This window comes from Adiantum capillus-veneris, chromosome 19 (assembly GCF_014529385.1).
Source record: "Adiantum capillus-veneris isolate H3 chromosome 19, ASM1452938v2, whole genome shotgun sequence".
Lineage (NCBI taxonomy): Eukaryota > Viridiplantae > Streptophyta > Polypodiopsida > Polypodiales > Pteridaceae > Adiantum > Adiantum capillus-veneris.
This window is the reverse complement of record NC_140949.1, coordinates 10,948,533-10,975,000: the sequence shown is the minus strand read 5'-3', so window position 1 is coordinate 10,975,000 and position 26,468 is coordinate 10,948,533. Positions and strand designations below refer to the sequence as shown.

The 26,468-nt window shown below is 41.2% G+C and overlaps 1 protein-coding gene and 1 pseudogene across 2 annotated transcripts in view; both read left to right on the top strand.

The window, feature by feature from the left end:
- Positions 1–7,627, top strand: part of LOC147433560 (uncharacterized) — a 12,873-nt pseudogene extending 5,246 nt beyond the window's left edge.
- A 1,787-nt stretch (positions 7,628–9,414) lies between these two features.
- PDIL5-1 (PDI-like 5-1) overlaps positions 9,415–26,468 on the top strand; it is a 142,858-nt gene continuing 125,804 nt past the window's right edge. The window contains exons 1-3 of one of the 2 annotated variants that reach the window (XM_086490236.1): positions 9,415–9,711; positions 12,411–12,469; positions 13,224–13,399. In XM_086490236.1, coding sequence (XP_086346362.1) covers positions 9,592–9,711; positions 12,411–12,469; positions 13,224–13,399 — 355 coding nt within the window. In that variant the 5' untranslated portion in view covers positions 9,415–9,591. The remainder of the gene's footprint in view (positions 9,712–12,410; positions 12,470–13,223; positions 13,400–26,468) is intronic. The other variant, XM_086490237.1, reaches the window with a different exon arrangement.

The window sequence follows — 26,468 nt, the reverse complement described above, 5'->3', positions numbered from 1 at the left end:
CTCTCTCTCTCTCTCTCTCTCTCTCTCTCTCTCTCTCTCTCTCTCTCTCTCTCCCCAAAGGTACATTTTATAAGGCAAAAAATAAAATTCCAAAAAAAAAAAACGTGCCACCTCTTCGTTGGCTTCTCCTTTCTCCCTGGAACCAAACATTGTGTATATAGTTTTGTTCTCGACACTCAATCTCTATCACTGTGTACCTACCTCCCATTCTCCCCCCCCCCCCCCCATGTGCGTGTGTGTGTGTGTATTTTAACACTTCATTATTTCTAGTCACTCGTATCTCCCCCGTTGAACTTTACCTCAACTACAACATAATAAAGAACTCGTTGTTTGGTATGTGGATTCACCTCTCCTCCTTCCCATCTCTTCAGCACTGCAAGAAACTTATTTCTTCTCTCCTCAATTAACTTGTTCCCCTTCTCTTCTTGCAACTTTTGTATTGTATATTGAGCTCCACTTCTCCCTCTCTCTCTCTTCCCTTCCTTTTCGTTCCAGTTCCAACTATGTATGTACTTTTAGGCTTCCCACGATCCCTTCCCCTGCCTTGATTTTTTGTTATTCCCTTTCCTTCTAATAAACAAGTACACATATTTTTATTCCTTTTCATCTTCGTTTTTTATATTATTCCGTCTTTGCATTCCTCTATCATTACTTACACCTATTAAATCCACTCTAACAATGCCCGCTTTCAACTTTGACAGCCTGATAAATATTGGCGTGAATGAATTTTTTTTGTGTACATACGGTCTGAATGCTGATGTGTTTATTGTCCTTCAATACATTACAAAAGCAACACTTGCACCAACGGATCTTCTTGCAAACTTAGCTACTTACACCCTCTTCCAATTGAGACTATGAAATACGTTGATAAACATGATAGCCACTTTTTTAGAAAATATAACTGACACAAATGAAACAACTTATGACACAATCTGCAAATTACTGAGAACCTCTCACAATTCATTAGCACTGACCATTTAGATTATTGAGCTTTTTTGTGCAGCAAATCACTTGTGCATCGAGATTACTTTACAAAGCAAAAATCGTAAGAAGCAAAAGAACATCATTGCTGGTGCATGTAGCAGCACTGGCATAAAGCAACAAATACTAGTCATAGTTATTGACGGGACATTGTACATATATCCTTTACATGAAATTGCACCAACCTTTAAAAAATCTAAAATTTGGACACCTTTAGAAACTTCAAAACTCCAAAAGTTACTGATTTCGTATCCTAATGATAGTAATAAATGTGTCGCTGAAGAATACTTGTGTCAAGAAACCAACATACTTCGTACAAAAGCAGCATTAATAACAAAAGTGAAACGCTTAAGAGGGTTATATCAAAATATTCCTATCCAAAAAAGAGAACCATACTCCAATAGTACATCTATAGAAATATATTTACAAAAAGTACAAGATACTCCTTCGACCTTATGTGAACATTGCAAAACAATACTTTTCAATTACCAGGTAACCACCACAAAAAAAAAAGGTGGCTACATTGCCGTAAAAATTTGTGAAGATTGCAAAAGGAAGAGTAGAAAACCAAAGATAACTTACAAATGTTTACAAGAAATTGGTTTAAATGAGAAAAAAGAAACTGTACAAAAATTAAACAAATTAGAAGAAAGATTGATTGCACCTCGAGTATTGTTCTCAAAAATACGAGAGCTGACGTACGATGGACAGTATGGTTTACGAGGAAGCATCGTGAACGTACTAGCAAACATTACCGAGACACAAAGATGCTTGCCTCGATTCATCAATGAGGAAAACTCAATTCTTATAGGTTTGAAGAGAAAATTAGAATATAATCATTGTTATTTGAGTGGATTAGTGCATCCATTGCTTACTCTTAAAGCATTGAAAGAGCTTTTATATTCCGGACTTTATATGAAAGAAAACATAGGTTTAAATCAAGATTGGTTACAACATATTACCCTCTTACAAAAAAATGCATTCTGCTCATCACATAACACACAACGACAATGACGAAGACGACGAGGATTGGCAAGATATTCTTATTCACCAATTCACAACGGTGCAACAAATCATTGACTATAACGATAAGATCGTACACGTTGCACCTTGTGAAGGAAACCATCCACTTGGTTTATTGAAAGACACATTCTGTGAAGAATTAGGTTTTTCAAAGTTATTCTTTGGCGAACCACGTAAGTACCACGATCTGGCAATAAAAAACTACCAAAAATTTACAAAATGGGAACTACTCAATGGTGACAGATGATTTGCATTGGACGTAGAAAACTTATTCTTTAAAGCAGTGAAGATAATGACCCAACAAATAATATCATCTATATGTGTTCGTCTTAGGAAGGTTAAGCTCGAAGGAACCATTCTGTATGCACGAGACCTGTTACACAATACAAATGTCGACAAAATGATTCAATCAAAAATAGGCTATAGAGATTACGAATCTTTGAGAACTTCTCCAGATTTCAAACAAAAAATAAAGAAAAACATCTTTGCGATGATAAGCCAACTAGGTCCTCTACTTTCTTTGTCACTTTGTTGTCTGCAGAAAGACGTTGGAAGGAATTAATAGACTGTTTAGAAAAACACTCTCATGTGACTAAAGATGACAATGAAACAGAAAGCTCTTACATTAAACGACTATTACGATCCGATCCAATTACATTGTTCTAGATAGATTTCAAAGCTTGAAAATATTACTCAAAAAAAATTGTGACATACTGGGAGGAAGAGTAAAGGACTACTTTTTTGTAACTGAATTCCAAAGTTGTGGTAGTCAACACGATCACGGTTTGATATGGATTGAAAACGCACCACAACTAACTAACATGGAACCAGACAGTGTAACGACATTCATAGACAAATGTATAAGCACTAACAAGAACCTTCTTCAGAAGATTTGAGAGACCTTCAGCAATACGCGCATCGAAAAACTTGCTTAAAGAAAAGCAATAGATGTCGTTTTGGCAAGAAGAAGAGAAACATAACAAGCGACATAAGAACAATCTCAAAAAAAATCAAAAGACTTATCAATACAATCGAGCCTGAAGAATTATCAATTAATTTTGATGATTGGCTTAAATAATTGGACCTTTATTTTGACAATTACATGTTAGCAATTCGATCAAAATTTGTGACGCCCACTGTGATGATGAGACAAGAAGTAAAAGATATTTATACGAATAATTTCAATCCGAGTATTTCAAAATTATGGCACGCCAATACTGACATCCAATACATAATGAACGCATATGGGGCTGCTTCGTATACATAACAAAAATGGATAGCACATTGATAACAACTATTAAAGCTAAGATTGATACATGTATCACTAACAATGCTAACACTGTAGAAAGATTACGATGTCTTGGAAACACAATTTGAACATGCAACAATTAAGTGCACAATAAGCCGCTTATATTGTTTTGTCTTCACTTTTATATAGTTCCACCAGAGAATTTATTTTCATCAATACAAACCCTCTTGAGCAGCGTTTACTCATCTTGAAAAGAAAAGAAACACTAAACAATTGGATCTATATAGCAAAGACATATTCTTTGAAAATATCATCGACAAATACAACAAAAGACCAACACATTTGCATAACATCTGCTTAGCAGAATTTTGTTCGTGCTACGAGCATTGTGGACACAAGATTGTCTCGTTGAGAGACAACCAAATCATTAGTTACGTCCGATACGACAAACATAAAGATCCTGATAACTTTTATCGTGAATAGTGCCTGTTATATTTACCTTGGCACAACAACAAGAATCAGCACCTTTTATCACTCGAAAACATGGGAAGATATATATAAATGCCATCTAAATCTTATATCCTACAAAAAATAAATAAATCAGCAAAGATATTATAGATGAGAATAATATCTCACAAAGTGCAACAACATCGATATCATGTTCCTCTGCTTTTTCAATCAAAGATCTACACGACCATATCACTTCAAACCTTCTAAACTTGAATGCTACCAACAGTAGAAAGCTAGCAATAACAAAGCTACTTACGATTTCAAATAAGCAATTTCACGAAGTCTTACAAATGTTGAACACTCAACAACGTCTTTTTTTCAATGACATTATGGTGAAAAAATGAACAAATCCAAAAAAACCAATACAACTATTCCTTAATGGAGGTGCTGGAACTGGTAAAATGTTTTTGTTGTTACTATTGGTTCAAGGCTTACTACGGTACTACAACTTCAAATTGCCCACAAACATTGAATCCACCGAAATTTTACTGATGGCATATATTGGAAAAGCAGCCTTTAATATTAGTGGAACCACGCTGCATTCAGCTCTTTATCTTTCTTTGGTAGCGAGCGACCAAACCTCATTGAGTGCAAAAAACTTGGACGAACTTTCTTCACAATATGCAGATCTACAGTTAGTGGTCATCGATGAGATCTCTCTCGTTGGACGAACTCTTTTCCAACAGGCTGATGCACGACTTCATGCAATAAGTGCACAATAAACATTTGCAAGCATAGACGTTATGCTCTACGGAGATCTTTGCAAGCGAGCCATGTTCGTGATACCTGGATCTTTGTGCACCACAAAAACATACTTGACACATTGCTTGTCTCATTTTGGCACTCATATATTCAAAGCTATGGACTGACGCAATCAATGCGTCAAGAAAATACAAAAATTCATTGAAATTTTAAACCGAATACATAAAAGTGAAACACAAAAGAAGGCATTAGACACTTAAATGATTCTTATTGCCTTGAACCACCTCCACTGAATAACTACTCTTATTTATTTTACAATAATAAAAGCAAAGAAGCACACAACAAATACACATTCGAAATGACACCAAGAATGCCAGACATATTTGAAGCTACTGACAGAAAATCTAGATGTTGTAATAAATATGTAAAGATTCCAGAAGACTCGCAACAATGTGGAGGTCTACAAAAAAATTTGCATTTGAAATAGAATTTAGTCGTAGAATTGTGTCGGGAAATTAAACATTATAGACGGACTCGTAAATAGAGCTGATGGAATTTGTAAAATCCATTCACAAACACCGGACGAACAAATAATTTGGATTGAGTTTCATAGTATCAAAGTAGGTCAACATACAAGGTTCAAAAACCAACATCTCTTCATAGAATCCATATCAAGAAAATGGACTCCCATAAGAAAAATCACAAGAGAGTTCCAAGTTGGAAAAAATTTGTTGAACATCATTTCAAGAACACAATATCCTATTCAACCTACATCATCTCGGACTATACATGGATCTCAAGGATTAACACTTTTCACATTAATTTTCAACCCTTCAAAAATAAAAATCCATGGTTTGATCTATATAGCACTATCACAAATAAAAAATCCCCAAAAACTTTTCCTTCTCTTCAAAATTAATCCAGAACAAATAAAAACAGATAAGGCAGTGCTATAAGAAATAGACTGTCAAAAACAAGAAGCAACATGGAAAACTCTAAATAAAACTTAAGAGAGTTCATAGAAAATAATATCATTATTCAATATATAAACACTGTATCCATGTCCGCACATTACACTGACATTGTCAAAGACACGAGTCTTATGTCATCAGATATTTTGTGTATCCAAGAGACACAAAAAAAACCCATTTCCTGGATTTAACTATATATCTTCCGAAGGACCACGAGGTGTTCTTATACTGTACAAGGATAACTCTCACTTTTTTGACACAAAAATATTAACATCAAACGGAGTTGAAATCATTTCATCAAACACGTCTACTAGAAACAATAGAAAATTAAATTTTATTTTATTATACAGACATCTTTCATCAAAACTCTCATCACTTTACAAAGCACTCACAAAAACTTTTCTTGCATTAGACTTAACCACGAAAACCATAATTGCAAGAGATTTTAACATATACGCAAACAATAACAATAGTTGCTATATCGCTCTACGACATTACATGGCAATGTATGGATTCAGACAAATAATCAAAGAACTAACAACAATAAATTACAACATTGGATCACATTTGGATCAACTCAAGCATAACCAAATTCTCATGTGGAACAAACTATTGCTATTGGTCTGATCATTCCATCACTTACATCACCTTGCCCCTAGTGTAGAGAAGCCAATACATATATGATGAGATAAAGATGGTCGGTTCTCCCTCGTCCAAGATCAATTCTCAATAATGAGGAGATCGTTCACTTCATCCCAATAAAAGCTCTCGACAAACATAAACTCACCCTACCCAACAGGATGGGGCGCAAGCAAATAAAAGACTTCTACCCTCACATGTAGCTTACTCTTATGAAGGTCTAACAAACATCGTACGCCTTTTTAAGGTTGACAGTTGGTGAAGCTCATCTTTGGGACTCAACCACCCCTTGGAACCTCTACCTTAACACTTTCTAGAACCTCTATCGTCACACACGGCAGGCCCTTGTGAAGATCAACTTCGCTTCTTGCTTAGTTAAAAAATGAATTCCAAAATTTCACACACACAAAAATCCCTCCCTCTAAACCCACTCTTCACGCACATAATATACAGAAAGTGAATAAACTAAGCTCGCTCCTTCTCTCTCTCTCTCTCTCTCTCTCTCTCTCTCTCTCTCTCTCTCTCTCTCTCTCTCTCTCTCTCTCTCTCTCTCTCTCTCTCTCTCTCTCTCTCTCTCTCTCTCTCTCTCTCTCTGGCAACCAAACCCTAGACGCAGACGCAGAAGCAGAAGGTTCACTGTAGGTTTCATGAAAGAGGTCGACAGAAGTGTACAGATCTGTGTCCTTTGAAGGTGCACTTCCCCTCGAACGATCAGAGAAAAGTAGACAGGTATTCTTTGCCAACATGATGAAATGATTTGTAGACAATTGTTAAAGTTTATATTTTGTACAAAATACTATTACAATTTGCAGTTATGAGAGAATCGTAGAAGTGTTTGGAAGCATTGAACCATTGCAGAAAAAGGTCGTTCATGCTAAACGCAATGGGGGCAATTTAAGCAACGAGATAGACATAGTCAAGTCAATTGATTGGGAGGTAGCAGCCTGGGAGAAGAATTGTATGGTAGGTCTCTGGAAAGATTATAAAGAAGCAATCACAAAAGCCTTACAACTTGCAGTATTGTTTAGAGGTGTGCAAAAATTACAAGGAGTTGCTGAAGTTCTCAACATGAATGATCCAGTGGATTTAGAATGGGCAAAAAATTATATAGATCATGTAAAATTACTGGCTCTTTTATCCATCTACATGCATGCCAAAACTTGCTTGCCAATGAAATTCACATGCTTTTAAACAGGTGATTAATAGAAAGATTAAGCAAGGTACTTGGTAGTCATTTATTGTCACACGACCTTTAATGGCTTTCCCATTTCATATCGTTATATGAACTTGGGGAAAGTTGTAGTCAATGTGGATGCAGATAATGGGGAGCAGATAACCAATGAAGATGAGGCTGAGGCTGAGGCCGAGGCAGCAGGTACCAATGGTGAGATTCCTTGTTAAGTGCTATTATGAAATTACAGAATGCTGAGTTGATTTATTATCTTAAATTTGAGGAGGTAATTTTGATGTAGATAATGGGGAGAGCACTAATGATGCAGATGAGGATGAAGCAGATGAGAACAAGCCAACATCTACAAATAATGAATCATAATACTTTTGCTATTGAATTATTGCAAAAGACTTTTTGGAGTTATTGTGAATTGCAGGTCCTCAATGGATGGCTGGAACAATTTAGCACTTGTCTGCTTGTCTTTTGGAGCTATTGGGTGGTAATCGTCCTGTCCAAATGTTGCAAGACTTTCTTGATGCGAAGTGTCCACAACTGTAGCACGACAATAGTTTTAACATTGGCTACCTCAGTATTAAACTTTAAAGTCCTTTGTGTGACTGCAGGTTTTCTTTGGGATGTAACAAAACCATGTAAGAACTAATGCTAGTGCCAATCTCGTACAAACAATCACTTATTATTTGTTGCATCAGCCTGTCACTCTTCATAAGTGGCAAAGGTCCTCCTCTTCATAAGTCATTAGAGAACTAGCTAGGCCACATTGGGCATCCCAAAGAAAACCTGCAATCACACAAATGACTTTAAGATTTAATACTGAGGTAGCCAATGTTAAAACTATTGTCGTGCTAAAATTGTGAACACTTCGCATTAAGAAAGTCTTGCAACATTTGGGCAGGACGATTACCACCCATTAGCTCCAAAAGACAAGCAGACAAGTGCTAAACTGTTCCAACCATCTATTGAGGACCTGCAATTCACAATAAATCCAAAAAGTCTTTTGCAATAATTCAACAACAAAAGTATTATAATTCACTATTTGTACATGTTGGCTCATTCTTATCTGCTTCATCCTCATCTACATCATCAGTGCTCTCCCCATTATCTGCATCAAAATTAACTCCGCAAATTCAAGCTAATAAATCAATTCAGCATTCTGTAATTTCATAATAGCACTTAAGGAATCTCACCATTGGTACCTGCTACCTCGGCCTCATTCTCTTCAGTCTCATCTTCATCGGTTATCTGCTCCCCATTATCTGCGTCCACATTGACTCTAACTTTCCGCAAGTTCAATAACGATATGAAATAGGAAAGCCATTAAAGGTTGTGTGACAATAAATGGCTGCCAAATACCTTGCTTAATCTTTTTTTAATCACATGTTCAAAAGCATGTGAATTTCATTGGCAAGCAATACAAGTTTTGGCATGCACGTAGATGGATAAAAGAGCCAGTAATTTTACATGATCTATATAATTTTTTGCCCATTCTGAACCCCCTGGATCATTCATGTTGAGAGCTTCAACAACTCCTTGTAATTTTTGCACACCTCCAAACAATACTGCAAGTTGTAATGCTTTTGTTATTGCTTCTTTATAATCTTTCCAAGGACTTGCCATACAATTCTTCTCCCAGGCTGCTGCCTCCCAATCAAAAGACTTGACTATGTCTATCTCGTTGCTTAAATTGCCCGCATAAAAACCGCATGTGCCATTTGAGGAGGATTGACACCCATAAAACACTTTACGCTTGCTTCATGGTAACGACTTCTACAAGTGATGTAATCATGATACCTTCCTTCTATAAATGGCCATCTACAATAAACTACTTATATATATGACTCACGAGTCTCCTTCCCATGATTCAATGCAAATGTGAATATATTTGCTTGTCTTTGTCGAGTATCTTCTATCTCTTCCAACCACTAAAAAACCGTGCATTTTAAAAAATAACATTTCCTTTTTCATTAGCAAAAAGGGGAGGCATCACTAAGGGGCATGCCAAAAATGTGGGTTGGAGCTTGGTGGAGGCTTTAACAACGGACCCGTCTCAGGTTGGATACACATCAAATTCATGTTTGCCCATCACTTTTGGCATGCATTACACACCCGCTTCATCAATATATTTTCAAAAAGCCATTAGCTTTCCAACAATTTGTTTTTAGGTGTCGCAACGTATCAGCAAGTGCCTCAAGATGGTTCATTAGAATCAGAATTAAATCTAGTTTACAATTGGGGTTGATTCACACGTAGTTCACGTTGGCACTGATAAGAACCGCGTTTCGACGGCCGGCAAAGATCGTCGCTGACACAACAATTGATCGGACTCTATGGCAACCTGGCTGCTTATGTTGCTCGTAGCAGCGATGATTTCGCATTGTAATTTCGCTCATTCTACCGTCTCTGCTTCCCACGCTCTGCTGCTGAACGATGCCACCTTTATGGACAAGGTCAGTAGAGGCACGGTCTTCGATTTAGAAAAAAAATTCCTTCTCTAACCTAGTGTCGTATTGATTATGCATATGAACGTACTTAAGCTCAAATCGTTCATGCTAGCTTTTAAAAATATGGAAAAAAAGATGAAGCTGTTATTGGTTATATCCAATTTAGAGTCAAGTGTAGACCACCGAGTCCCAGTGATAGGATTTGACGCCCATCTGCCCTTCTTAAGGCATTTTGCCGGTCGTATGAAAGCCAAAGTTTTTTTGAGTCTGTCATTGGAAGGGCTTGTTCAAAAATTATCCTTCTATAGAGAAGGGTGAAAAAATAGAATACATGTCAATGGAAGGGCTAATTAAAAAACATTCTATATATATTAATGCTCATTTACAATATCTATATGTATATTGGTTATACTAATTGACAGAATATAGTATCTTGCCTTGTAAATATGCGAAATTTTCTCATTGGAAGGGAAAACTGAAAATAGACCCTTCTATAGGGAAGGGTGCATTTTTCTACACCCCATCTTTTGAAAGAATAGGTTGCCCTTCAAATCCTAACATTGCCACCGACTCTACGCATTCGATTTTGAGAATCGTGACTCCCACTTATAGCAGCCATTATTTAAGGCCTGCTATTCAATGGTTGGTTTGGACGGTGCTATAATTGAGGGTTAGTAAGAGGAGAAGTATTAAGGTGGCTAGGCTCTACGAAATACCCAAGTGGAAACTTTTGGAGATGAACAAATGGGTGATTTCTTGTTGCAGCTTGAAAGCAAGTGATATGGCTCAAGAGATTTTGTTGTAGAGATGCAAAGTGGTGCATTGCTCACCAAGCTTATTTCTGCAGTTTCGTGGGTCTGAGCCTTGGAAGCGTTTGTTATACCATGCTTTGTCACATGCTGTTCATCTTTTTGGGTCTATGAACAGTGATGGCTCTTGGTGCATGATGAAGCACCCTTGGATATGTCTCATCTGTCACCTTCCATGTATGGTTTGTTGGGGGTTTGGATGACCATATGTAGGGCATGCTTGATTTGACAGCCACCTCGTTGTGTAGAGGAGCTTGAGCAGCAGCCTTTGATTTGGAATGCTTATGTGATGGACCGGGATGGTCGAGAGCTTGGTGAGAGGACTCACATTGATTGGGCCGGATGAGAGACGGGTCTGGCAGCATCTCTACTTCAATGGTCTGAGGCTTCCTTGCTTGAATGAAGATCTCATTGGTAGTACATATGGGTTCAGCCAAGGGGTTGTTATGGGATAGGACAAAGATTGATATGCTATTCCGGATGACTAGCATGACATCATTGGCGGTCAGGCTACTTTTCCCTCTCATGAGGGATGCTTTCTTTGCACCTTCTGGCCGGCCAATTGGTGCTTGTCATGTGACTCTTGTTTGCGGTTGCTCGGGCTGGTCATCATGGATGTCACGGGAGGCTTTTCTTTCAGGGTGTGGTACCTCTTGATCAGCGTTTGGATGTTCACTGGCAGCCTATTCGAGTAGTGGGATCTCTGGGGAGGCCTTCTTGTGTTGACCTGGTTGTCCCCACCGAGGAGGCAACGCTCTGGAGGTTATGGATTTGGGATGGCTGTCCCCTAACAGAGTTAGTTTGAGATCCTGGTGCAGCACCCTCCACATCGTCCACGTCAGCTAGAGATATGGTCTGAGCAGCACATCTCTCCTGCTTTTTGGCTACATTTTTGGTCATGCATTTGGAGCCTCAGAGTCAGTTACCTTATTTTATGTGGACGATCGCACATGCAGGACTAACTGTAGGCAAGCGCTAAATGCATTGCACTTGGACTAAATGCGTTGGCCATGACCTGACATTTCAGTGATGTACTATACAGCAGGAGTCCTTGTGCCATTGTTTTTGGGTTTGCCCTTATGCACAACCGCTTTGGAGGGTGGTATGCTGTTTGCTTATGAGAGTTGGCATACATGATGGGTTTGTGACGTGGGGGGTAGTTGCATGGCTTTTCCAATTTTTGGGGTCACACACTCTTTCTCCTACAGATCCAGTCTTTTTGCTGACATCCTTGGGTTACAGACGAGGCACTCTTGAGATGCTTCCAGACAGTGTCCATCAGTTCAATTTTTCTCAACCGGATACTTTTTTAACAACGATTTGCTTCATATCTTAGGGATTTTGTGGAGGCTCGTTGTACTCACATCTTGAGGTCACAGCCTTCACTGACATTGACCACCTTGAAAGTGATTTGGACAGAGTTACTGCAAGTCTTGGCAGCCTAAGCAGGCTCGTCCGGGGCAGCAGAGTGGCATAGATACTCCTTTCTTCAGTTATGGGCGAGGTCTTCACTATATTTCAGTCTGGATCAGGGCCACATAACCTGGCATCATGCACCTCTTCGGTGATTTATAATGCAGTATAAATCACCTCTTCGGTGATTTATACTGCATTCTTCCTATATGCACCGCGATGTATATATAGCACTCCTACTATACCCCCTGTTTTGTACTTCCTCTGGGCGATAGGCTGGGCATCCACAGAGGTCTCTTGTACACAGGTCTCTTGTACCCAGTATACAGCTCCTTTTTCCGTTAAAAAGAAAAAGACAGACTGTTGCTACTATGCTGTTGATAAGTTGGAAATACTTCATACTTCTTAGTTCTTATCTTTTTCTGGATAACCTGACGAGATATATGTGTTTTTTGAAATGAATTTGTTGTCTATTTAATGTAGGTGAAAGAGAAGGATACTCTTTGGCTTGTCAAGTTTTGTGTTCCTTGGTGTAAGTATTGGTAAGGAAAACTTCACTACCGTAGTAAAGTGTAAAGTTTCCATGCCTTGTTGCAAGGCTTATCAATCACTATTATATCCAGCTCTTGTCCGTGATTATGACCAAGTTCAGGTTCTCTTTGTTCTTTGTCGTTAATGCATGGTGGTTGTGGGCACTCAGTATTGTGGAAACATAACAATATTGCAGCTATTTTTGATCCATATTTTATCTCTCATCAGGTTAAGTTAGAAGCTTTGAAGTTGCCATGGTACAGTTCAAGGTTAGGAACCCTCAATGGTGTTTTACTTTCAAGTATAAGCTGTGCAAGTCTACATGATGCTCTTTGTGGGGGATCTTGTGGTGAATATAATGATGTAGTGGACGAGTTTACAATGGTGTTTGAAATCAGTAACATGTAATTTAGATGTGTTCTTTGTAGGATTGAATGCTTATTTATGATTTTGTCCATACTTCTGAAAGTCTGCGGTTTACATCTTAAAAGCACACCTTATTTTGCCTGTGAATAAGAAATATGGACAAACAGCAAGTGATTGCTGCAGTCAAAGGTCAATTGATTATTCAATCGAAGATTAAATGCAGGAAGAGGATGGGAGAGAGAGAGACGATGTGTGGTTTTGATGAAATATAGCAGATTTTCTTTTAAGTGTACATCATAAAATTGTGTAGAAAAACTCACATGGAGCTTTGCTTTTGAATGTGACACTTTGAGCTCCAAAAAATTTGTCTATAAATTGTGAATAAATTTTTGGTGACAGTTTGAGTGCAGACATGGTTTGGGAAGAGCTAGGCTCAGCTTTGGACATGGAAGATAGTGTTGAGATTGGGGAAGTGGATTGTACTACAAGCAAAGCAACTTGTAGTGAAGTGGGAATTCGCTCTTATCCAACTATAAAACTATTTTATAATGGAGAAGAGTACAAGAAATATACAGGTAAGTTTGCATAAATATGGCTGGTGTGTTGTTTGCACTGCTGACAGCATTGTTTTTTTCTCCCATGTGCATACACTAGCAACTAGTTTTGTATATGGCTAATGTGCTGTTTGCACCGTTGATAGCATTGTTTTTTTCTCCCACGTGCATACACTAGCAACTAGCTTTTGTATGGGGTTATCACATTTTGTCTTGCATTTGAAGGCTTATTTGACCTCCTCAGTCCACTCCCCACCAGTGACGCACTCCGGGCTGCCACTATCAGGCTGCTGCTTAGTCCATCCTGCCCACTGTCTTATGGGTTCGCTGCTTGCTGCAGTCCTAGCGCACCACTATTTATAGACTGTACATTTTACACACGTACATTTCATTCCCTATTGTTAGTAACTGCCAACTGCTGGAAAGTCAGAAGGCATTCTGGAAAATCCCTGGAGTTTCCTACACTTTTAGACATTACACTGCTTTCCACAGAAATTGCACTGTTCGACCTTTTAAAGAGCTCTCTTGACACTCTTATACACAACATCTAAACTCTCCACAAAGTTTTGTCAATTGCTAAATCGGATCCGTGCCTCCAAATACTAGGAGGTGGGCTCCATTTTCTTGACTTAGATCGTTGGTTTTAAACAACTGAATTGCACTATCTTTGACTGTGCCTCTGTCTATGGAACAACTCCCCGAGGGTCCAGCTCTTCGAGACTCTGTGTCCATACGCTCCCAAGAGAGTGGTTCTCAGGCTACTTATATACAGTACAAGGGATGCCCAAAAGTAGAGCCCCAAAAGCTCTTATCCAAAAGCACTTAACCATAAAAGCATGGTGCAAAACTGCCAGATTCAGCCAGCGCAGTGCAAATTGCAAAAATCTGTACAACAATGCCACGTCAGCAGTCAGCACAATTTACGGAACCTGCAGATCAGTCCTTACGCTTTTGTTAGTTAGGGTTTAGGGCCCTCGGTCGTGCTCTTCAAGTTGGTAGGGGTTAGGTTTTTTTGAAACCTTAACCCCCTCCGCCACATCTTCTCTGGTCCTCTTGCCCATATCCTTTAAGTTGCGCATGCCACGTCACAAACTTGTGACATACCCCTTCTTGAATGAATTTAATTGCCCTCGATTACGCTTGCAAAACACACAAAGGCCAAAAACTAGTTGAGTAGACACTGACTCTTTGGACTCATGCTGTGACAAGTCAGTTACACGTGGCATTGCTGTACGGACGACGTTTGCAAATTGCATTGCTGGTGATGACGTGGCAGTTGTATGGAAATTCTGCAAATTGCGCCAGCAGCTATTTGCAGTTTTGAGCGCAACCAAATGATTTTAGACTTGTTGCTTTTATGTTAAATGCTTTTGGGGCTCTGCTTTTAGCATCCCTTGTACTTAAGTCTTTAGTGCCCCTAGGGTTAGTCTTTTGGGCATGTGGATGCAACGCTGGAAGATTGGTTCCGACGAGAGTTGTATCCTTTGTAGATCAATGAATAAAGAAATACCGAAAGGGGCACCAATCTTTGAGGCCAATACGTGTAGGGGTGGGACTCTGCCCGGCGCCACTCCAGTGGATTCTCTATTTCTTTGTTATTTTAGTTGTTTTGAAGTACGAAAAGTGTTGCCTAGTGTGTAGATTATCTGTGTCTTTCCATCCGATTACTCGCCAAAAGTGATTACAGTGGTATCAGAGCTCTAGGCGTGTCCTATCCTGAAAGCATACTGGTCCTTGTAAAGAGCAGAGAGAGCAAGGTGGCGCTTCCAAATTTTTCTCAAAGAATCTTTGTGTCCTTGCCCCGGACTTATTAGCCACTCCCACCCTTAGTCTATCGCGCATGGCACACGCTTTCGTCTTCATTGCTTTGTCTTAAAGGGTATAAGCCATAAAGAACCCAAGATCTTATTGACATGGACGGAGAACAGAGAGAGTCTACAGGAATTATCTATTTTTTTTCCCTTTTTAGGAAAAAACTGATTCTACATCAACCTACACATGGGAGCTACGGAGTGGGATGAAGAAGAAACGAGCAGAGAACGAGGAAAAGGAGTTTGTTTTTGCTCTAAAAAGCTTAAAAAACATGCTTTTTGATGCTTTTCTATGTTGTAGAGACCTCTAAGAATCTCTTCAACGGTTGAGAATTTGGATATGTGATAGAAGGCAAAGTTGATCCTCTCGACAAGCTGTAACAAACTTGGACACTCCAAGTCAAGATTCTACCGCGACACGACAGGAATTTACTTCAAACAGTTCATAGTTCACAATCGATTCGACACGGCCCGGCGAAGTTCCCTGCCTAGAGATATTGGCCCCAAAGACACGTGCCCCTTTCGGTATTTCTTTTTGTATTAATCTGCAACCCAAAGTACATGGGAGTGGGAAGCTCTCACTCTCAGACTCTGCGTCCAGATGCTCTAAGAAGTGGGAGGCCTGCCCACACTTATAAAGGTTTTACAAGGGATGCCAACAGCAGAGCCCCAAAAGCTTTAATTCAAAATCAAAAGCTTTCACTCTCAAGACTTCTTGAGTAAAAGCAGTTTTAATAAAGTTCTCTCTCTTGCTAAATTGCGTAGCCCACAAGCTGCCACTGCTTTTTGTGTAGGAAAGGACTGCCGTATAGCTGCCCGCAAAATGCGCCGCAAAACGTGGGGGCTATCGTACAACCATGCCATGTCAGCATTTTGCGTAAATCTGCAGCCACAACCAGTTTTTCAGCCAGCACTAGCAGTTGTGTGTGTGTACCATGGGCAGCCACGACACCAGTTTGTGACACACCCCCCTCTTGAAAGCATTGTAATCGCCCTCGATTACGTGTGCAAAGCAGTCAGAAGCCATAAACTGTCTTAGCAGACACTGACTGTTAGTACCGATGCACTAGGAACATGCATCTAGCACATGTACCAATCGACAGTCACATCACACGACATCACAGGACATCACATGACAAATCACATTCAAAATTCATTCGGATCTCATACCATGATTTATCGGCAACGTATTTAGCAATCGCATCTAGATCCAGTCGGGACCTTACATATGCCCGATTGACTAATCCTTATTGCAACCATGTCTAACGAGATCATTCAGACCAAAATGCTGCAATCATTTCGTCTATCAGTTCCTGCACTTAAACAAGTCAAGAACAAATCAATATCATATTATCGGGAATTCCAGTTCATAAAGTCGTACAACAGAATACTGTCAGCTCATAGTATCCCTGAAACTCAAAGAGACATCAGTGACTTTAATAGCAAAAATCGAGGCAATGTGTTGACAAAACGAGCGGAGCAACTCCCCTCTTGTGCATACCCGTTGCACCAGATTCCGCCCAAGCTGAGTTTGGGGTTCCATTTAGAATAGACTATGCTAATCCAAATGCTTCAAGGTAAAGATTCACAATTTGAGGAGTATCTGCTAGGTCCTCCTCCTCCATCCACTTCGCATCCAATGTAGGATAGTTCTTGAATTTAACCAAGAACCGCCTTATCTTTTTACCCTTAATCTTTCTGTCTTTATGTGCTAATATCTGTTCTGGAACAAGGATCTTTTCTTCCACTTCGGGTTGCTCATCAGGCTCCCCATCTTCGGGCACATCGCCTTTAAGAGGCTTCAAGAGACTCACATGAAAAGCATTGTGAATTCTCCAAGTATCGGGCAACTTCAGTCGAAAGGAGACATCATTTATCTTTTCCAAAATCTGGAAAGGTCCGTAGTATTGCATACTAAGCTTTGGAAAAAGCCTCTCCTTCCCCTTTTTCTTTCTTAGGCGTGCCTTCTCAAAACGTAAGAGCACCCAATCGTTCTCCTTCAATTTCAAATCGCGACGATTGCGATCTGCTGCCTTTTTCTCTCTTTCTTGAGATTTCTGCAAAGCCTTGCGGACCTTGGCAAAAGCCGTGTCCAAGTCACGCGTGTACTCATCGGCTTCAAAAATCTTTACTTTCGTGCTTAGGAAGGGTGGAACCTTTGTAGCACCTTCAATAATCTCAAATGGCGCCTTTCTCGTCGAAGAGTGTATCGTGTTTTTGTAGGCAAATTCCACCAAAGGTAAATACTTTTTTCATTGAGTCTTCTAATCTGAGATGTAAGACTTCAATAAATCTAGTATCACTAAATTGGCAATCTCAGATTGCCTGTCAGTCTACGGGTGGAAAGATGACGAGAACTGCAACCGTGTGCCAATGTTCTCCCAAATAGCCTTCCAAACAAACTCATGAATCTGGGATCCCTGTCGGAGACAATCGTCTCGGGCATGCCATGTAATCTGAAAATCTGGGCCACAAACAGTCTCGCTAAGTGATCCGGCTTGACTGTTTTCTTCACTGGAATGAAATGAGCTTGCTTGCTAAATCTGTCAATAACAATCCATATACCATCGTGACCACTCTGTGTTCTCGGGAGATCAAAAAATGAAATCTATTGCAATACTTCCCCACGGGCGGGTGGTATGGGTAAAGGCTGTAACAATCCCTATGCTTTATGCCTGTCAAACTTGACCTTTTGGCATACCAAGCAACTGCGTACAAAATCGTCCACGTCCTCCTTGAGTCTCGGCCAAAAGAAGTATCTCTCCACACCTTTCAAGGTGGTAGCTATGCTGCGGTGACTCGTAAAAGGTGGACAGTGGCATTCGGTCCTTTTCCCTCAATAGCTGTGTAACGCACAACATCGTTTTCCTCATCAAGTAGCCATCCCGAATGGAATATCCCGCTACTATCTCCCCATTCCATATCCGAGTGAAAATATTTGCAAAATTTATATCTGTGGCATACTGATCTACCATATCCTCGAAGCTCCTATGATGTATCGCGGAAATAGCCAGAACCAACGGCTTCTGGGACAAAGCATCTACCACCAAATTCTTTTGTCCCTGCACATGGACAATCTGGAAGTGAAACTGTGACAAGATGTTCGCCCACCGCATCTACTTTTCCGATAGCTGCTTCTGTGACAAGAAGTAGGGTAAACTCTGATGGTCTATGAAGACTTTAAAATCCGCTCCGAGTAGGTAATGTGACCACTGAGTAAGAGCATGGATAACCGCCAAAAGCTCTTTCTCATAAATCTGTGCTGTCAATTCCGGCTCTCGTAGGCAATGATATGGCCTTCTTGCATTAAGACCGCACCCAGACTACGCCCACAAGCATCACAATATACTTCAAATGACTTCTGCAAGTCCGGCAAAGTCAAAAACTGGTCCTGTAGTCAATTTCTCTTTTAATGTCTGAAAGGGAGTCACCTCTATGGTCCCCCGAGAGAAAGGGACCCCTTTCTGTGTCAAGATATGCAAAGGGGAAGCAACCTCTGCAAACTTTTTAATGAACCGCCTGTAGTACGAACACAAGCCCAAGAAGTTCTGACTTCATGGACATTCTTCAAGTCGAGCCAATCACAGATAGTCTCTTATCTTGACCGGTTCCCATCTGCACTCCTGCTGTAGAGACAATGTGTCCCAAAAAGTGTATCTCGGGTAGGAAAAATTCACTTTTCTTCGCATTAATCACCAACTTGTGATCTCGTAAAGCGTGAAAGACCTGTAGCAGATGTTCTCTATGTTCTTCCTCATCCTTGGAGAGAACAATGATGTTGTCAAAGAAAGTGTCAAGAAATAGTATGTACTCTCGAAAAATCATATCCATCATCCGGTTAAATGTTGCAGGAGCATTGGTTAAGCCAAAAGGCATCACCAAAAACTCAAATAACCCAAAACGTCTGAAAAGCTGTCTTGTGGACATCCCCGACACGATTCGGATCTGATGACATCCGCTCTTCAAGTCGATCCTGCTAAAACACGAGGATCCCTGTGGTCAAGAATATCTTTGATCCTAGGAATCGGAAATCTGTTCTTGATGGTGATTTTGTTGAGAGCTCTATAATCGATGCACATTCTCCAAGATCCGTCTTTCTTCAAAACCAACAACAGTGGAGAGCAGTACGGTGAAGTACTAGACTGGACAAGACCCTTTTCCAAGAGGCCTTTCACTTGGTTCATAATTTCTTCGTTCTGGGCTCGGCTCACACGGTAAGGCCGGTTTGGTGGTGTGCTTCCAGGTTTCAGATCCATGGTATGATCCTCAGGACGAGCGGGTGGTAACTCGCCTTGCAGGCCCTCTGAAAAGCAATCGGCATGAGTGTGGAGAAAATCTTGGCATTCTTTATCAAGTCCAGACATAGTTGTCAACTTGTCCTATTCAACTCTCTCAAAAAGATCGAGTAAACAAACAGACTGGATTTCATTAATTTTGAAACGGCCGAAGCCTATCGATACAATAGGGACAGACTCACCCTTAAGTTTTACATCAAGTACAATAGTTTGGCCCTTCTCTGTAGTCAAAATCGCTTTTCTCGCCCGATAGTTGACCACGGCGTTGTTCTTATGGTACTAGGGAATTCCCAAGAGGAAATCACAACCTTCCAAGGGCATTATCTAGAAGTCCTCATGCCCCAAATACCCCTGACAATGCAACCGAAGTTTGCCCATGACAGGTGTAATGGCTACGTCCCTGCCGGGTGCCGCTAGAACTGCCTCTGCTAGTGGTCCCATCCAATTGGGTGTGATCTCGAGCCGTGCCGCCAATTCGGGTGAAATGAAGTTGGCCTTGGCTCCTCCATCAAAGAAAATCAGGGCTTCTTGGTCTTTCACTTTGCCCCATGCTCGGCAAACTTCTGTACTCTCGTCAACTGTGCTTGGGTCAAAACCCATGCAATCTAGAACCAATCCTGCTTTCATCTTGTCTTTTCGTCCACGTTCCTCAGCTGCTTTCGAACCTTCAGGACCGTCTTCATCCTTGTCGTTCTGTTCTTTCGGTGCCTTTTTAGGGCACTTTGCGGAGATATGCCCAATTTCCCCGCATCCAAAGCACTTCCCCTCTTTGATGTAGAGAGCTCTCTCTCGAAGAGTGAGCTTGGGTCGTGCATTCTTTTCTTTCTTTTCTGGGCTGCTCTTCCTCTTTCTACGTTCATTGTTCGAAGTCTGTTTGGTCCTTTGCGTCATGATTTCATCTGTGGGGTAGGTCAAACTGCCTGAATGAATGGCAAAACCCCGTTTCGCATGACTCTCCAGTTCATGAATGGAATCTGACTTTTGCTCTAAGCAGTGATCTCGGATCTCTGTAGGAAGTCCCAAGGTAAACCGCTCAATCTGTTCTTTGAACGAGATCTTCTTAAATGAAGAGGCTGGTAGAAAAGAGCTCCAGAATCTCTCGCAATATGCGTCCAAAGTATCCTTCTTGGTCATCCGAAAATGGTTCCAAGCACTTCGTATGTCGCATTCGTACTCCCCAGTCAATCAAGAAGAAATAAAAAGCCTTTTAAATTTCAACCATTTAACTGGCGCTGTCTTGTTCAATAGAAGCATGGACCCTTTTTCTTGCCCTTTCCGAAGCTTTGCTTTTTGCTTCACTTTTTCCCTTTTCTGTCTTCTTGGCTCGAGTCAGAGGAGCTAGAAGAACTGTCAGAAGAAGACGAAGAAGAAGAAGAACTAGGTACTCCTTCAAATCGCACATGCTTCTTCTGCTTTCTTGCCGAGGCTAATGTAGAGTGACGACCCAAATAACCCTGGAAGTCGGTGCCTTTCTTCTGCTTTTTGTCGTGCTTTTCGGCTTTGTTGTCCGCGTCAAAAAGCTGAGAAATCTGTGTATCAACCACCTCTTCTAATTCTTGCTCTGTAAACATCCTTGGAGTAGGAGGTTTCTTGAGTGCCGGTTTGAGGGGTGGTTCTGTGGTTTGCCGCCATTGCGAGTGCACCTCGTCAGAGGAGGTCTGGGTCATAAATTTTGCAAATCTCAGGTCCTTCGCAAAATTTAGCATCATCTTTGTTGCATCGTCGATCAATCGTTGACGCTCCATCTCTTCAATCTCCGCTTGAGTAGGCCGAGGCAAGCCGTACTCCTCACGTGAATCTTCTTCGTGATCTCTTCCCGCATCTTCGGATGCAGAGGAAGTCGACTGATCTCTGCCTGAATCCTTAAGTGCCGCGTAAAAAGGATCGGATTTCCCGGTAGAAGAGAAATCGGCCGTGCTCTGATACCACTGTAATAGACTTGGACACTCCAAGTCAAGATTCTACCGCGACACGATAGGAATTTACTTCAAACAGTTCACAATTCACAATTGATTCGACACGGCCCGGCGGAGTTCCGTGCATAGAGATATTGGCCCCATAGACTGGCGCCCCTTTCGGTATTTCTTTTTGTATTAATCTGCAACTCAAAGTACAAGGGAGTGGGAGGCTCTCACTCTAGACTCTGCGTCCAGATGTTCTGAGACGTGGGAGGCCTGCCCACACTTATAAAGGTTTTACAAGGGATGCCAAAAGTAGAGCCCCAAAAGCTGTAAATCAAAATCAAAAGCTTTCACTCTCAAGACTTCTCGAGTGAAAGCAGTTTTAATAAAGTTCTCTCTCTCTCTTGCTAAATTGCGTAGCCCAAAAGCTGCCACTGCTTTTTTGTGTAGAAAAGGGCTGCCGTACAGCTGCCCGCAAAACGTGGGGGCTGCCGTACAGCCATGCCACATCAGCATTTTGCGTAAATCTGCAGCCATAGCCAGTTTTTCAGCCAGCACTAGCAATTGTGTGTGTGTACCATGGGCAGCCACGTCACCAGTTTGTGACACAAGCCCTACACATTGACGCGAACGAATTTTGCAAAAAATTAGGGTTTTTGTAGAAAATTTCCGCATGTGTGAAATTAATGTTTTGGAAGATCTTGTTATTTGTGTATAGTAGGAGGTAATAGGAGCAAGGAACACACATCTGCAAGCATTTGGAAGCATGGAGCTGGACATCCACTCTTTTGCAATGAGGTGAGCCATCTCCTTGAAATTTTGCCTGAAATGCAGTCGGTGAAATCGAGAATGAGATGGCAAGGAATTTTCATCTAAAAGCAATTGAGAGCATCGACGGATGAATTGATGACTTTTCGATTGACAATAAGAATGTTATGAGATTTGAATGAATATATGATGATGGTGAATGATGAATAAAGATGATGATTATGATTAAGATTAAGATCTTGGATGTGTGCACACAGCACAAGCAAGATCCAACGACCTTTAGGCTTTTACAGGCATTGGCTAAGATACTGGTCTAAGATAGATTTTCAGACGCACTTGAGGTGTTTGCAGCTAGCTTTTCTGTGTGCATGGCCATCATGACACAAGAATGCATAACTGAATGATCAATTGTGAGATTTTAAGTTGCATAAATGTTAGAAGTATGTGCATTTTCTTGCACCCTGCAATCGAGGATGATTGCTTTGATTTTAGAAGGCGGTATGTGATGGGTTTTAGGGTTAGGGTTTGTGCGTGGAGGTCATAGACGCATCTGATCCATGTGTTCGTTTGGCCAATCACAGATTCACTCCCTTAGGAAGGTGGTCTATGCCAATCTCCAGGTGAAAGCCCGAATCCTGTGTGTCGTGAACAGTTCTCTCTATGTGGTATTTGCATCGGCGATCATCTGTGTGGCATTAGGACATCTTAGTGACCTTCGGGTTGTGGGCTAACTTGAATGTGTTTTGTAGATTCCAGCCGAGGGGCCTAAACCCTGGAGAAAAGATCAAGTATCTACTTATGGAGAACCCGCCGAGGAATCCAATTTAATAAAGAAGAAGGCTCAAAAACCTTCCAACTTATAAGTCTTGCGCCTATTTTGTAGTGATATTTGAATGAATGAATGATGACTGATGAATGATGACGAATGCTGAATGATGAAATGAGATTCTAGTGCATCAAGATTCCCATATGAATGAGATATGTCACACAGATGACGTGGCAAGCTGATGACGTTGCAGAACTGCATGGATGATTGGGAATTCCGCTGGCATGCTGACGTGGCAGCAGTATGGACCTCCGCGTTTTGCACTGACATGCCACGTGGCAGGCTGTACGGATTTCCGCTAGTCCTTTTGGGCCAGTTGCTTTTGAGTTTGCAGCTTTTCATGTAATTGCTTTTGATTTTGAGTCCAAGGGTCTTAAAATAGAACCCAAGGTCCCTCTTTCCCTCAGTGTGTTGACGAGTAACCGAGCAGAGAGGGCCCACGAGAGTTGTAACTTTGCTCAAGCATTAATATAAAAATCAATACCGAAAGGGGCGCTAGATTTTGGGGCCAATACCTCTGGGCACGGAACTACGCTAGGCCGCATCAACTCTATTTTAAAAAGTGTGATAAAGTTGTGAAGTATTTTAAGTGATTCTCTCGTGTGCCGTGCCCGATTTTCGACTTGGAATGCCCGAGTCTGAAAGAGTGGTATCAAAGCTTAGCCAATTTCTCTTCTACTGGGAAAATCCGATCCTTTTACCACAACACACATGGATTCAAACGACGAGTCCCGCAAGAACCAGACGAACCCACCCAACAACTCCGGATCGGGTGAAAGTCCGAGAAATTCAAATGGGAAATCCGAACAAGAGTACGTGCCTCCACGGCCTATGGAGTATGAACGAATGGAGATTTTTTGTCAAGAGCAGGTTGATACTTATGCCAAGCAGATGCTACAGTATTCGAAGGATCCCCAGTACGTGAAATTTTTGACCCGACACCCAATCGATGAGATGCATTCCCAATGACATACGTCTATCAATTCACCATTGAAATCCGCATTGAAGAAACCATTTGCCTCGCGAATGTACACTGAAGATGAATTTGATGATGTGATCGAATGACGAGTTAACCAAATATCGAAGACCACGAAGCCTCCAAAGAGACGCAACAAGGGAACGGATTACCTTGGTTATTTGGGTTGACAGTCTTCGTTTGCAAACGCACGAAAAGCCAAAAAGTGTGTATGCTTTGAGAGTGTGTCCAGTTCGTCCTCATCCTCTTCTGACAGTTCCGACAACTGCTCCTCTTCTAATTCTTGTGATGAGGACAGAAAGGGCAAGAAACGAGAAATTAACCAAAGATATGGAAAGAACAAGAAGGCGGCCAAGGAAAGCAAATCCCACCGTAGATCTCAAAAACTTCTGATAGTTCTGAGGAGGATTCATCCTCTTCTGAGAGCTCGGACTCTGACGACCAGATGTTTTATTCAAAGAGGAAGCACTTTTATAGAGCCAATCAGTAAGACTTTCTCAAAGATAAGAGCAAGAAGATCAAAGAATTCAAGGAGGGTGGACAAACACTAAAATTTGATACCTTTTCAGGTTTTCAGGATGCACACAAGGCCCTCGCTTTTATTCAACAGTTTGACATAGCTTTTTCTGGAGGGCGCTATTTAGAGCACTCCAAGATTAGAAGGCCGCATTCTATTTGAAAGGCTATGCACAAACATGGTGGTCCACACTTCTGTTACGAAAAGAAGCACCAACTAAGTGGCTAAAGTTCAAAAGAATTTTTATTTCCTCATGGCTCACTCAAGAGTACGAACATGATGTGATTATCGCCTGGAATCATCTTCGGATGGCTAAGGTAAATACTCTGGATACTTATTGCTAGAAATTTTGGGATGTTTTTCTACCAGCTTCATCCTTTAAAAACATCAGTTTTAAGCAGCAAATCGAGCGATTTTGCTATGGAGTGCTCAAAGAGATACGAGATTACTGCTTGTTACAAAAATCTGAGTCCATACAACAGTTGATGGGACATGCTAAGCAAGGGTTTGCTATGCATTCAGGCAACTTGACTTGTCCAACATATCAACCTTTGACAAGTGATGACGGAAGAAGAAGAGAAAGTGTCACGAGGACGTGGCAACTGTTAACTATGTCACGAGGACGTGGCAACTGCTAACCTTAGTTGTTGGTTTCTTTCCAATGATTTTTGTTTTATTTTTGAGACCCTCTTTTTGAAGTTGCAAATGGTCGACCGAACATTGTATGGCCAATGTGAACGGTAGTTTCACCCGCAGATGAGAAGTTGGTTGGCACTGGAATTCGTATAGTAAGAGGATGTCTAGGCTCAATTCAAGATCATGTAGGTCCCCCCTTCGCACTTAGCAAGTTGGTGGATGCTAGGAAGTGAACTCAATAAAGGCATAGTGCCAAGGTGGGGTCACCGAGGGAAAGTACCCGACAGCTTGGCCACATTGCATTTTTGGATGCGGTCCCAGTGGGGATAGATGGTCAGATGACCAGTGGGAGTCCAACGGAAGCATCCCCTAACATTTAGGGAACCGCTATTTTGGGCCACAAAATTTGTTCGCGTCATTACCTCCGAAATGACAAGGGTAACATTTTAGAACTCTACTGCAAAGTCAACTGGGCAACCAATCTGGAGATTTTTAACCGGAAGCCCAAAAAGGGAAAATGCTTGTAAATGTGCCAAGTGGCACTGCCTGGTGCACTTTCCTCATGCAGAAAACTGGGCGCTCGATTTCTAGCTGAGAGAGCTTATTTGCAAGCCGTCACAGGTTAAGAGCTATTGACTGCAAGCTTTCCTTCTCATGTACAGTGTGGTGCAAGAAGTCCTGTCCTGCACACCTCACACTGCTCTCTCTCTTCCCTACGTGCAGTAATGTGATGCCCACAAGAGGGCTCTTCATTTGACTCATGTACAATTGTGTGGTTACATGCGTTTTTGCTGAGGCAAGAGCCTCTCTGAGCAAGAACAGGAGTAGCTAATTGCTACTCCAAAAGCAGGCACCGGTGAGGGTAAAAACCTCACCGTACAAGTGAGTTTTCAACGCTGGTTATGCACTGAATTTTGACTGTTTTCTAGCCATATGGACGCCAAAACCATTGGGAACAGTGCCCCATGTTAGGACAGTTCGGGGATTGTTTAGGGCTAAAAACAAGGCAAACATCAGTAAATACAGCGTGCCGAATTTATTGTTTTTGGGCAGAAATTAGAGGGTTTATGCGAGTGGAAGTGAGTTCCAGCGGGGGAATTGGTTTCGGGCAAGTTTTGGGGCTGTTAGGTTGCCGAAATTTTACCAAAACAGACGGTATCTAGCTGGACACAAGTAAAGAATTCCGAGGACCCTTCTTTGTAATCTACCCTCTTAAAGTATAAATAAATACTGAAAGGGGTGCCAATTTTGGGGCCTACAGGTTGTCGACGTTTGCTCGGAGCATTCTAGCTTCCGAGCTATGTGTGTGCTTCAAGTGTTAGTTCCCGTCGCAGGTTACCTTTGCATAGTACTCACTCAG